Source organism: Erigeron canadensis, chromosome 1 (genome assembly GCF_010389155.1).
Source record: "Erigeron canadensis isolate Cc75 chromosome 1, C_canadensis_v1, whole genome shotgun sequence".
NCBI lineage: Eukaryota > Viridiplantae > Streptophyta > Magnoliopsida > Asterales > Asteraceae > Erigeron > Erigeron canadensis.
The window spans coordinates 42,549,513-42,564,061 of NC_057761.1; the positions used below are offsets into that span (position 1 = coordinate 42,549,513).

The 14,549-nt window shown below is 32.8% G+C and overlaps 2 protein-coding genes across 2 annotated transcripts; both read right to left on the bottom strand.

The window, feature by feature from the left end:
* Window positions 1-1,248: 1,248 nt before the first annotated feature.
* On the bottom strand, window positions 1,249-5,877 carry LOC122585648 (60S ribosomal protein L10-like). Its single transcript, XM_043757778.1, has 4 exons — window positions 5,701-5,877; window positions 2,472-2,973; window positions 2,275-2,356; window positions 1,249-1,617 (listed from the first exon to the last, which is right to left on the bottom strand). The coding sequence occupies exons 1-4, from the start codon at window positions 5,708-5,710 to the stop codon at window positions 1,549-1,551; spliced, it is 663 nt and encodes a 220-aa protein (XP_043613713.1). The 5' UTR covers window positions 5,711-5,877; the 3' UTR covers window positions 1,249-1,548.
* Window positions 5,878-10,296: 4,419 nt separating this feature from the next.
* Window positions 10,297-11,160, bottom strand: LOC122585403 (E3 ubiquitin-protein ligase MPSR1). The gene has a single exon (XM_043757538.1). The coding sequence runs from the start codon at window positions 11,056-11,058 to the stop codon at window positions 10,492-10,494; it is 567 nt and encodes a 188-aa protein (XP_043613473.1). The 5' UTR covers window positions 11,059-11,160; the 3' UTR covers window positions 10,297-10,491.
* Window positions 11,161-14,549: the final 3,389 nt, after the last annotated feature.

Below are 14,549 nucleotides of genomic sequence, written 5' to 3' on the forward strand. Positions count from 1 at the left end.
TTATGTATTGGTATAAATTTAAGTTGCTTTTAACAAAGATAACGGAATGTTAATTAGTAACGGAGCTCATTATTTACAAAATTGCCACCGCGTCACATATAACAAAAGTTCGCTTTATTTACAAAAATGTCACCGCGTGTTTTATTTTAATTTGACACATGTCAGGTTCTTATTGGACAATAACGCCTTCTCTCTCTTCTCTCCTTAAGACACATTCTTCCAAGATCCTCATAGTAATACATATATATTAAGGGTTAAGAGACAACAATTATTAGCCGATATCTTTTTCTTTATTATTCTTTAATATTTTCTGTATTATTCTTGATATCATCTGGATATCCAAATTCATTTATGTGATATCAACTGGATATCACTTCTTGAAATAACCTTTAAACAACAATAATAATCAAAGGCATCGGGCCGACTTCCTTTTATTTCCAGGTGTTATCACTCCGGATTCAATTGTTGAAAGGCTAAAGTTTAAGTTAGAAATTGTTGAGTGATACGTATTAGAAGACTGGTTTCTTAATCATCGGTCTTGGTTGGAAAGGAGTGAAGACGGTGTTTGAGAGGCCGGCTAAGCAGAAAACACAAAAGGAATTGGAAGACCGGTGTCTAGGTGACCCGCTTGTGAAGATTAAGTAAGACCGGTGTATCAGCCGACACCGGATTTCTTAAGAAAAAGCAGTGTCTTCAACACCGTTTTTCATAGTTTTATAAGTTTTGGAAACAAAATTTGTGTTTACACTGCACCACAGGTTTTGAAAATGTTAGTATCTGTACAAAAAATTCTATCACTTAGACCGCCCAAGGACCGGTAAATGAGGGGTAAATGGAGCTGACTGGGTGGTGAGACGATAAAGTGGTATCAACCACAAGAATCGAACACATGGCCACATTTTATGGAAACGACAACACCACTCTACTTTTTAACTAACTCAGCTATGAACTCAGAAATAAATATCATTAAAAGAAAATAAAGACACACTCTAGTCTAAAGTAATTACTACTGATTTATGATCTAATGATAATTTTAGTTTCTCTTATTTGTTTAATTAGCATCCTTTTGGATATGAAACATTCTATGTAAAGATTAACATGAACTTTCATCGAAAAAGACCCCAAATCTAAAAACTTTCTTATTGTCAGTTTAACACCTTTTGGAGCTTTGGACAATACCCCAAATCTTAGTACTTTCTTGCCAATGAATTTGGACAAACCACAAAACTCCAATCAACACTAGATGAATAATACACACAAAGCCTCTTCATAATCATACTACAATCGTTTAGTTCAATCACGATTACATCATTTATTAAAATAAACTCGTATGATTATACTCTATTATTTCAATATATGTCTTCCAAGTAAACGGGGCAACTAAATTTGCCACATTATATATCAAATTATTTTCACAAACACTACTACTTTTAGCTCTAGCATATACCATCCTTCAAGCTGACAAAAGAATTGAGTACGTAGTATCACCATAGACAGACAGAACCAAGTTTAATCCTTTGATGGTCAGACATCGTTGGCATAAACTTCTCAAGTGGTTGATGTGAGAAACGCCCTTCCTGGTTGGCGATCTGCCAATGGTCCGTGTCGTCCAAGAAGCTGCAAGACAACATATCCAGCTAATGTCAACAAGCCCATATTATCAATGAAACTCGAATGATGGGTATTAAGTTAACCCAGTAATCTTTGTAATGGCCGATTAGAGTCATGTTAGGTCTCAACAAGAAATATAGTCGGAATGCAACATGTCAAATTGTTCAAACAAAGCCAATTTTTAGATTACTTATTGTAGGGTTTTGCGGGTTGTCATTAACATGCTTAAATTCGTTGTACCTTGACCAGAAAATTTAAGAGGTGAGCTATTGATATAGAAGGTACAAGTTTTTTATGAAGATTAATGATAGCCCTTAGAGCTCTCGTTTGAAAAATCCATTATTGTATTAGTATAGATTTTGTACTTACATCAGTCCACATATTTAGAGAAAGTAGATGAAACGGTTTCTGAGCAACCCGGTCAGTATCTAGATTAGCCTGTGTGGATTCAAAAGAATTTTGACTCATTACCAAACTTATCCTAATGATTTGGAACTTGAGATATTTCACGCTGGCGGGTGGCCCATTTGGACTCGAATTAATCTGGACTCATAACCTAACTTGCCCCAATGATTTGGAATTCGAGCTATGTCACGCTGTTTTAATTTCAGGAAGCGCTTAATTTAGACCATGTATTGGTACTAAAAAAAAAACACGATATACCTTGGCGTTGACACCATCTGGCACAATCCGGTTCTCCGCCTTCCACCTCACATAGTCTTGACGGCTAAACTTTGTAAATCCCCTGAAATTAACATTCTCACAAATATTACATATTGCTTTCACATAAATCTAAATCTAACTATGTAAGAAGATGAATTGTTTCAAAAGATGAGTAAATAAAAGGTTCATGATGATACCATTTCTTGCTAACAATAATCTTTTGGCGACCAGGGAACTTAAACTTGGCTCGACGCAGAGCTTCCTGAGCATGGTGGCTGTGGCTGTCCTTACACCTAACCGAAAGAAGCACCTGACCAATGCTAACACGAGCACACGTCCCTAGTGGTTTCCCAAAGGCACCTCTCATGCCAGTCTGGAGCCGATCAGCCCCAGCACACGACAACATCTTATTGATTCTCAACACATGAAAAGGGTGGACCCGAACCCTCAAGTTGAACGTGTCTTTTCCAGCGTGTTTTGCCATGTACTTGTTGCACGCGATTCGTGCAGCTTCTAGTGCCTCACTTGACACATTCTCTTTTTCCCAACTAACCAAATGAACACAAAATGGGAGTTCATCAGCACACTTCTTTTTCATGCCCACGTCGTAGATCCTTATCTTTGGATCAGGGACACCACGACAGAATCGAGATTTTGGGTATGGTTTGTTTTTTATTTGGCGATAGCATCTTGCAGGCCCTGCATTATTAAATGATCATAAAACGTACATTCGTTTTTTTTTAAACGAGACAAATCTTTAATTTGATCACTGACAAGAACCAAAATACATAGGTGGGAATCATCGGTTATAGTCAAACCTTTATAAATTAATACTCAATAAATTAATACTTCGATAAAATTAATAATTTGTCCAGACTCAAACCTAAGAATACTATTGTAAATTAACACTCAATAATTAATAACTCATTAAATTAATAAAATATCTTGGTCAACACTATTATTAATATATAGAGGTTTTACTTAATATCACAAAGAAATTATTCAATTACAAGCTTGTAAAATTGCTAAACTGCGATCAGGGTCGGAGGTATAACGTAACAACCAACAAGCAAAGTTGGCCGAGCCGCATAGAGGGTTAATATAGAGTATTATAGACTAAGGCCCATCCTGACAATCTTTTATAAAGCTCATGTATAATGAATCGGTTTATCTAATAAAGTTTGGCCCATTTAAAGTAGCCCTGTCCATGTTAGTTTGTAGGGTCATCTTTATTTTGCACTTTTACAAACAGTCGTAAAGACGTAATCGTATATAATTCAAATTCAAACTTTCGAGTTATATAATAAAGAATCCATCAAGATACACCATTAGTTTTGTCAATTACAAAGATGAAATTGAAATATTAAGGTTTAAAAAAATCTTAGTTGATCTATGGTATTTTTTATTCGATATGTAATTAGTTATCATTGTTATCATCAATATCAACTTTATAAGTTAAAATTAAAGTGTAATAACTACAAATGTGATATTCGAGCTTATATATGTGTTTTAGTGTGTGTTAATGGAGGTTTTGATGTGTATGTGTTTGGACTGTTATTGTGTGTATGTTTGAGAGAGAATTGAATGTGTGAAAGGCGAAGATTGGAATTAATGTGGGCAAAAGGTTACAAAATACATGTGTGAAGGGGTTTATTAGTTTATATAATTCAAAATTTACATTCTAACCACTTCTACACTTACAACATTTACATTTAAAGTCCAAAGTAAATACTATACAAATATAATTCTAACATAAAGCAACTTCAATTATCGCATATATAAATTGTACTCTTTTAAACATCTTTTAGAATATACTAATTTTAGGTCGAAAACCTTGTAATACATATCAAACGGTAAACTCATTACCACCCCAAGGGATACCCCGGGGCTATCGTGAGAAAGAAAAATCTTGAGTGAGACTTGAACTCAATACCTCACTTAAAAGTAACATTCCCTACCATACCACATTTAAGTAAATAATCATTTCGTAAATTGGTTACGCATTTTGTTGTGCAAATACTTTTTATTTATATCGATACCGAAAATCATGATCTATGAGGCATCATCAAGTTCAACGTCATTGGGAAAATGATAGATCTTTTTAAGATTAGCAGGAAAAAAAACCCCTTCTAAAACCACATAAATATGACTTGTAGATTTAATAAATCTTTAGCTTAATCTTATCCTTTGGCTTTTCAATTGGAGGAAACCCACCTGGTTTCGAGTTTCACTTCCAACATTTATGGGGTGGATTAATAGGGTTTTTTGAGAGTTATGGGTTTCATTCTAGTCATGTATGTAATTTAGAAGTAAAAGTAGATTAGAAAGTCGTTTTAAAAAAAAAATAATCATTTTAGTTTTAAAATAAGTTTTATGCTAATGAATTAGTAAGATATACCATAACTAGGATTATGAAACCAACAAATACTATAATAATTATCATCATAGTTGTCAACTCGTAACTTTTGACTCAACTCGAAAACATGATTTATTGACTCGTGAATCGAAACGTGACTTGACTCGTAAGAGTCAGAACATTTTTAAGTGTTACATAATATAACATAATTATAAATATGTAACGTATTTATAAGCAATATGTAAGTTCATTATCTTAATAAATTTAACAAAATATTACATATTCAATAGTTTTAAGACATAAACTTACAATTTATCTATAAATTTGCAATAAAATAGTCAAAACTACATAGATAACATACAAAATAATGTAGCAAATTAAGTATTATATATAATATATAACCATACTATCAAATTACAATAATTATAAGTTTGCGACTCATGACTCGGTCCAAGTTTACACAGCGACTCGTAAGAGACTGGACAAAAACGAGTCACCTGACGAGTCAACTCGTTTTTAGTGTATATCGACTCGACTCGTAAGAGTTTAATAACTATGATTTAATCAATAGTGATAACATGTATTCTCCTGCTTACAAAATATATATTATACAGTTTAGCATCATATATATAATATATGTAGTTTTTTAAATTAAGGTTAATGAAATAAATAACATTAATTGGTCCTTTGATGAGAGATCTTTAAAGTTAACGCTAAAAGATAAACCTTGTAAGTTGTAACAATATATTATGAGGGGTTTATACTTTATATATATATATATAGGCCATAGCTACACAGCTATAGATCGTAATGAATTTACTAAAAACATAACTTAAAAAACGTTAGTTAATTAAATCATCTACAATACACGAAATATATAAACGCAGTAGGAAACATAACTCGAGTTACATTTTTTATAGCATGTATATAAGAAACATGTAGAAGGAACCTTGTAATAATGCGAAATATGAAAATATATACACATATATACTATAATTATAAAGGATTAATTAATAAAGAAATAATAAAAATAAGTAAAAGTGGTAGAGAAAGATGATGAAGTTACGTACGTCTTCCCATAGTGAGTGAAGTAGGCGATTGATCTGTTGTTAAGTTTGTTCGATTTGTGTGGCTGCAACTACAAATATATTGGAAAAAATAGATGATGGAATAAATCAACGATCAGAAATACACGTTCTTTCTGGTACAGATCAACAACGAATTTTCTGGAAAGTAGAATAAGAAAAAGTGGTGTGTTGTGAAGCCACGATTAGTGGTTTGTTTTGGGGAATATGTATGTTAGTATTAGATTGGTGGAACATGTCATGTGTGATGCGTGAGTTAGACTCTCGTATGAGTGTAACACATGTATTTTTACTATGAGAAAATGATTTATATGTTAACATCATCTCATCATCAAAGATGATGTTGTTTTCACAAACTCACTTAAATCAATTTTTATATATGTCAAAAAGCTCTCATGATTTTAATGGTTTGTGAAAACAACATCATCCAACCAAAATAATATTAACATCATCCAAGTTATCCCATTTTACTATTATGTATCTCCTTTAATATGTTTCTAACTTTAATTTATTTGACAACTAACTTAGTTTAAGTTCAAATGATAATTTTTCAAAAAGATCATACTCCATTCAACTCAACTACATGCCAAATCACAAATAAAAGATGGTTAAACTTTGGTCTCACTCCAATATATATATATATATATATATATATACAAGGGGCGGAGCCACATTGGCATTAGGACGGGTCAAGGCCCACCCCAGCAGGCTACTTATAATGTAATTATATGTAGAAAAATGATAAAGTTTTGGGTTTATAATGAAGTTGGCCCATCCCACCATAATAAAATAAAAAATAACATTGGCCCATCCCACCAATGCCTTTTACTTTGCACAACACGACAACATGTTTTTCTCAATCATTCTTTTTTGGACTAACAGAGTCTCAACTATGGAAGTTTAATAGTTTTCATTCTCTTTTTCTTATTTCAATCTAACAAAGGTATTTTAATTTATTCATTTTATTTATTTATTTTTTTTACTACTTCCTAAGTTTTTATTCCAATCAAACAAGTGTGTATTATTTATATATCTTATAAAGTATTTTGTCCTTTTTTTTTAAGAAAATATGATTTGAACTACCCAAAATACCCCTATTTTTTATTCACTAATTTAAACATCTTTTTTTAATAATACCTATAATAACCTTAAATTTCAACCATTCATTTTTTTCCTCACTCATCCATAAATCATTTTATTCCTCCAATTCATTCAAAATCTTTTATCTCAAAAACCGTACATCGATATATTATAAAAATTATATAGTCGTTCTTAAAATTTCATGCTACTGTTTATGAACTAAATCGATGTTATTTCGCTGTCATTTTTCGACCACTTGCCAGATAAAAAGAAAATAATTTTGGCCCTCCTCGTATCAAATTGCTGGCTTCGCCACTATATATATATATATATATATATATATATATGGAAAATGTTTGATGCGTCTTAATAATATGTCTAAATTATTTCTAACAAGTATATGGATAAATACATTACAAAATTAATGATGGGGATGGAGAAAAAAGTGTATTACATGTCTCAGTGTCAACAAAACATTTTTCATTTTATACATACTAATAAAATTCAATATATAAAGGTTCAAATCGTGTTAAAAGATATATGTGTGCGAAAAAAATGGGTTGATTTGTTCGCCTCTTAAAAAGTGTGCTTGTATAGAAATGAGATCGAACACACTCGGCAATCCTCAGTATGCATGGGTTTTAATGGAAAGTCACATGGTCACGGCAACAAATGCTTCGACATTTTGATAACGTTTCAAGCTACAACTTGATAATAATATCTTTCTCGTGACTGTTTGATTGGTTCAATGACAATCAAAATAAATTAAAATTTTATTATAAGACGAACAAATGGCTCTCAAAAGCAAGCATTTGGGAAAATTCAAACAATTCTAGATGGGGTTTCTTTTACCAGCTTTTGTTATGTTACTCCATTAGTTTGCAACATCCAACATTATGGTCAATATATGGGAAGAAGTACCGATAAATGGCTAACAAAAAGCCATTTTGCATAGAAACAAGGCCATTAATGACAACTATGATATGAAAATTGATATATCCAAATTTCAAAGATGTTTAAGAGGCGTGTTCATGCTGGAAGCTTTCTTGGCGTAGTTTTCGGTTTCTGATTTTCATTTTTTAAGAGGCTTGTTTTTTTTTTTTTAATAACGGGCATCCGGACTGGATACCGAGGGCCTACCTGATCCCCTTCCCCGCCAGCCCCACCCGGTAAATTCAACCCGCACGCCAAGAATATTGGCTAGTAACAATGCTCGAGATGGGATTCGAATTTGTGACCCTTATTACAACATCCGGGGTGTCCAACCACCGCTAGCAAGGACTTTTTAAGAGGCTTGTTGATTTAGTTTGGCTGAGTAATTCCGTTTTCTTCTTCTATGTTTTGTTACTTTCGTATCCTAGCTTCTCACTTGTTTGCTAATCTAATTGGATGTTTCATATTCTGCAAGCATTCAGCGGCTGTGTCAACAATAGGCTAAACATTAAACCACTTGCATCAAATCATGCTCAATGAGATAGTAAAAGCCTGATGAATGCATCAAGTACTTTAGAAGCCAAACAAACCTACTGCAACTTTTTATGTATTGAACTAAAATAATAAACTCTTTGCATGTTGGTTTGATACTTTGATATCCCATTAGCAATATGCAAATGTCGGCTAAACTTCGATTCTTACCCAGTTACCCTCCATTCTACTTTTCAGAATCATCCTCAATTCTCATGTCCAGATCATGAACAGCAACATGCATATTCAGGCTACAAAAAGAGCTCACTTTTCAACCAGCAACATCAAGCCTAGTGACAACTCGAATGGAAAATGAGATAAAACAACAATATAGAATACTTTTCAAGCAAAAATGCAAAATACTTGAATGACTTTCTGTTCATATATGCCAGATAAACATGATCACACCGAAATTCAGAATAATCCTTGTTTTAGAACGAAATCATCTAGGAGGCTTCATTGCATTAAAAATAAATTGTGTACGAGTTCAACCAACTTGGCCCGTTTTGGCAGGTTTTCTTTCAGCTTATTCTATACTACCCGTTAAACTTATAATATCAAGTAATTAGGTCGAACTTCCCACCTTCACAATAAAAGAGAAAAAATGGACTTAAAATTTCTTACCAGTGATGTTCCACTTCAGGACTTTGGCCATATCTTATTCAAATTAGATAACATGATCATAATCCTGTTCCTCTTCGTGCAATGTTCAGTCGTGCACAAGCATTAATATACATGAAGAATCTTCATAGTAAGATGCAGAGCATGTAGACCAATTCTATCAGATCCAGAGGCATCCCAAATTCAGGAATCACCAATACCAGAAATGGGCGGATCAACAAGTTTTATCAGGAATCACCAATGCCAGAAATGTGCGGATCAACAAGGTTTATCAGGAATCACCAATGCCGGAATCGTGCGGATCAACAAGGTTTATCAGGAATCACCAATGCCAGAATTGTGCGAATCAACATGGTTTATCAGGAATCACCAATGCCAGAATCGTGCAGATCAACAAGGTTTATCAGGAATCACCAATGCCAGAATCATGCAGATCAACAAGGTTTATCAGGAATCACCAATACCAGAAATAGGCGGATCAACATGGTTATCAAAAATCACCAGGATCCTACTTGCAAGAAAGAATCAAAGGCATTCAATAACTACTCATAATTATCGCCACAATACTATACCAGTTTAGTCGTCTTGTAGCTTTACCTATAAGACTTGTCACACTACTCAATTCTTAGGTGTAAGAGAAACCCAAACCGAAACTAGAGCAGCTAGAACCCCAATGCACAACGGTACCCAACGATTTAAGGCCTCAAAAACTCTATAGGCCATACTAATTCTAGTATTTCATGCCTCTCTTTTAATCACCAATTGGTTACTAAAAACTGGAGTCTGAGCTCGAGGATGTCCTTGAGCATAACAGCAGGGTTTATCTGAAAATCATTAATCAGTAATCACCAATGGGTTTTTCAAAAATGGGAGGTAGAAGAAATTTTATCCGAAATCACCAAATCGTTACTGTCAAAGAACGAATCAAAAGCATTCAAAAACATCTCATTATCATCCCCATACCCAAACAATACCAGACTACTAGTTTAGTCGAGTCTTATTAGCTATACCTATAAGGATTGAGCTATGTAACCCCCAACCCCCAAACTTATCACATTACTCAATTCATAAAACAAACCCAAACCCTACCGATTTGAACCCAACGGGTGGCCAACTCTTTGTGAACCTTTCTGATACTAATATTTCATGCCTCTCTTTCAAGAGTTAAGACCAACCCCATATAGTCAGTCATGGTTTCTTTAATGAACAATTATACACTAATTTAACAATCAAAACAAATTGCTGGATTTGACACTCACTAAGGGGAATTTTGAACACAATACTTGAATGTAAATCTATCATCTCAAAACCAAACAACTAAACTAAATGTGCAAGCAGATAGATGAGATGTAAACGATCCAAAACAATCAACCATTCCAAAATTAATAAATAAAATAAAACAAATGCACCAAATAGTAACCAGAAATTAAACCTTTCATTGATTTCAAAATTATAACCAAAATCATCAACCTTCTGCATTTGAAAAACCAACAAAAAAATCAACAATTTCAGCCCCTAGCATCATCATATAGCTATCTTTCTCATCTTTAATTCTTTATACACAACCTACCCTATTATTCTAACCCTCTCCTAAAACCACCCCTAGACTCTTCAATATTCTTCATCTGACCCCTCACCATCATCATCATTACTCCTCCTCGGTGAAATAAAATCCAACCAAATCTCCCTCCGAACCACCCTTTCACTTTCCACGTCATCACTATTCCCATCCACGTCATCACTCTTCTCATCCACGTCATCACCACTCCCAACCTTCAACCTACAAACAGGACAAGTGCCATGGATCTTCAACCACTTATCAACACACTCACCATGAAACTTATGCTGACATGGCATCTCCTTCGCCACGTCACCTACCTTATACTCCTCCATACATATTACACATTCACCCCCTAAACTTTCAACATCTTGACAGCTTTTCACATCAATTGTTTTCAAACCTTCAATCTCCGCCTTACTCGCCGGCGGTTCACCTTTTTTCTCATCAAAATATTCAAAATCCGCACCTGCCACCACAATCATCGATCGCGTCACTGGGTTGATTATGAAGAGACGATCCGATGGACCGGATCCAGAATCCGCCCCGACTACATCCCTGAAAAACGGCATCGACATCAAATGGTTGAAAAAGGCGATTGCTGCAGCTTCTGAAGACATTGTTGAGAAAAAATAAAAAAGAAACAGTTATTTACTTAGGGTTTGGTGTGTGTAATTGAGTGTGTTTTTAGTGCGTGTAAATGGAATTTAGAAAAAAGATGAACAGTGTGGGATATTTTTGGGGAAGGTTTAAAAGGGGAAGAGAAGAAGAGTGTGGAAGGATCTGGAATGATTTTGTATCGTGTGTGTTTGTATGTTGTATGTATTATAGACAGGTGTCGTGATTTGATTCGATAAGGAAGGGTAGTCGGTATGGGAATGAGATATATATGATGGTGATCCAAAGTGTGAGATTTATATGTCAATTGGGTATTATTAAAATACTTATTAAGCAAAAAATGTACTATGTAATTTTTTCTATTTTTAATATTTTAAAGTTTAATATTTAACTTTTTAATACATAAAATGAATAACTGTCAAACTCAAATCATCAAAGGTAAGTGTTAAATGAGTCATTTTCATGTTTGAAAATTGAGAATTTTGTACGCACCGAATCTGTTAAGATCTGTTAAGACACGATTTGTCAGCCGTAAGATTTATCATCTAATTTGATTCTAGAAATTTCTAGCCATCGATTTCTTAATCAAGCAGAAACATGTACTCATGACTCATCCAAAGACTATTTTCATCTTTTGTCTTTTTCTTATACTCCAAAAAGACTAAAACTAGTAGGAGGGTAACGATTAAGTATTAACTAAGCTAGAGTTCGTTTGTTTAAATTAACAATGGTTTACGAACCAACAAACAAACATAGATTTGTGCACATTAAGAAAAATGGTTTATTCGTTCATTTAACTAAATAAACGAATACAAATAAATTTTCCGCCAAACAGTTTATAAACTATTCGATTCTTTTAAACCTCTAAAAATTAAATATTAGAAGACTAATAATGCCTTTTTGAAAATAAAGGTTAAATAAATAAATAATAATAATAATAAAGAATCAAAGATATGAAAAATAGTTGTGGCTGATTGTGTGACATGACTTTCTTTGTTTATGTTATTTCTATTTATCATTTTCTTTTATTTTCAGCAAAATAACTAGCAACGTGAAATTGTTGTATTTATCCCGAGTTCGAATCCTAGTATTCCTAAATGGTTTGTTTTTTCATGTCTTAGGTAAGTATATAGAGTTATAAAGGCCCTCTCCCTAAATGTCTTTTGTCTTATTTTGATATATACTTTTTTACTTTCAATGAAAAATCCAAATTAACCATTACAAATATATAACTTGTCAACCCGAAAAACCGTTTCAACACTAAAATTTATAAGCATTCCATCATTTAAATCACTACATCCAAGTCCCACTCCTAATCTTTTTTCATAATGGATTTTCATAAATTTGTAAGCATTCCATCATTTAAATCACTACATCCAAGTCCCACTCTCTTTTTCATAATGGATCTTAAAAAATATTGAAGTTTGTTACAATAAAATCATCAATTAAAATTGTCTACCAAATATTATATTTAAAAAAGTTGTCGATGGATGGGTTGTGAGGGTGATGGTGATAATGGCGACGACGTCTAAACCTTTTGGTTGATCAATGTGTTTGTTAAATTTGAGACAAAAGAAATAAAGATTTCAAGTTAAGGTTCTTGCACTTTAAGCAAAAATAATCCATGGAATACCACTTAGAAACTTTCTTTGATTACTCATTTTAAGACCATGCAATAGAAATTAATTAAAGAAGGTATAATACTCAAAACCAGGGACGAAGCTTTAAGGTGTCCGGGGGCCTCGACCCTTTCCGGTTTTAGCTCAGTATTATAGGTTTATCCGTAATTCATTCCAAAAGTTATATTTCTTTTTATTTCTAGGTTACATGACTTTCGATCCCCTGATTATATTTTTTAAAGTTATCTTTTGTTCCCGTGAATTTCAATCAACGTTATCTATTATCTCAAGCTTTGTCAATGCTCAAAACCCATTGCTAACTTTCCCATTCCAAATGCCTCCTAATTAATCCATATAAATTGGATTAGGGGGGCAACTATAAAATGTGAAAGGAAAATAAAAAAAACTTTAGAGACCTTGAACAAAGCATAAAAAAACAAAAAACAAAAAAAAAAAACTTTAAGACTGAGCAAGGCGCTCCTTTTCCACTTTTCATTTCTGGAAAGCCCTGAAAAGCCTAGAACATTGCCCTAAGGGGCTTTCTGAATAGAGGGAAGACTTCCCTTTTTGGACGCCTCTTTCTACTATACTTTTTTCTGAGCCCCACCTGACACTCTTCCACTTTCTTTTATTTTTTCTCATTTTTTAAATTATTTTATTTAATTAATCTCTATATGTATATAATTCTCTATCTCAATTTGATGATATGGTATATCACAGAGCTCGCCACATCATCTTTTTCCTACGTGGCGATCTCACATTGTTAGTCTCTTAAATGTTGACACGTAAGCTGACACTTATACATACTTGACGAATCATCATCCAGTCAACAACCACATATCCTTTATTAATTATAAATAAATAGCATATTAAGAAGTCATAAGCATGATTAGAATCCACAACCTCAAGTTTTTTATGTAAAACATAAACCACTTGATCTAATGAGATTTTTGTTTATATTTTGAAAAACATGATAGATATTCGGTCTAAAATCCCACGAAAGTTATTAAAAATATCATTTATATAATTAGATGACAGTTAACATATATATAAATGAGATATATGGTAATAGTTTCTTACCTAAAATATATATTAATGACATATTCCAAATTTATAAAAGTTTTCATATTTTAAAGATCTTTTTAATTCTTATTAAAAAGTAATAATGATTCTTAATTTTTTTTAAATAATATCTTTTGAGATATAATTTTTTTTATTTATATTTAATTTTTATTTTATAACATAAATATATTGTAAAAATATAAACTTTAGATTAAATGGAACATAAAAAAATGTAGTCTTAATTTAAGTTGAATTTATGTTTTTATATACTCTATGTTTAATTCTTTGAGGATGGACGTAATACATAAGGAGGCAAAATGGTGATCGACCGGTGACCAGTTGGAACACCACCCGCCCTGTAGGTACCAAAGGGTCGGTAGCAAAGTGGTGATGGTGGTGTAAATCTGGTTTCTTCCTCACCCTCTCACCTTTTTAATTTTATCTTTTTCTTTGTTTTTTATCACTCTTAACCTCACTCAGTATGTATATTATGTATGTTAATATGAAAAGAGAGTATAAATACGTACAAAAATATAGAAAACAAAGGTGAAACTTACATCTCATTCAATGACTGAATAAGCCTTAAATAGGCAAAACTACATCTCATGTGATCATAAAAATAAGCAAATAAATTATCAACTCTACCTAAGGAATTGGTCATGGGTATGACCCATAACGTTCATATTCTCAATTGCATATAATTCGGTCAACCTCATGACTTTATACTATTTATTTGAAGCAACATTAAAACCAACTCAAATACTAACTTAAATAAAACCAACTCAAACTAGATAATATGACTGAGTCAAGAT

Coding starts and splice junctions, on each gene's coding strand:
- LOC122585648 (XM_043757778.1), bottom strand. Junction 2,357..2,471: donor ATTATTGTTAGCAAGAAATG/GTATCATCATGA, acceptor TGTTAATTTCAG/GGGATTTACAAAGTTTAGCC. Junction 1,618..2,274: donor CAGATGGTGTCAACGCCAAG/GTATATCGTGTT, acceptor GTTGTCTTGCAG/CTTCTTGGACGACACGGACC.
- LOC122585403 (XM_043757538.1), bottom strand. CDS start 11,058: ATGTCTTCAGAAGCTGCAGCAATCGCCTTTTTCAACCATTTGATGTCG.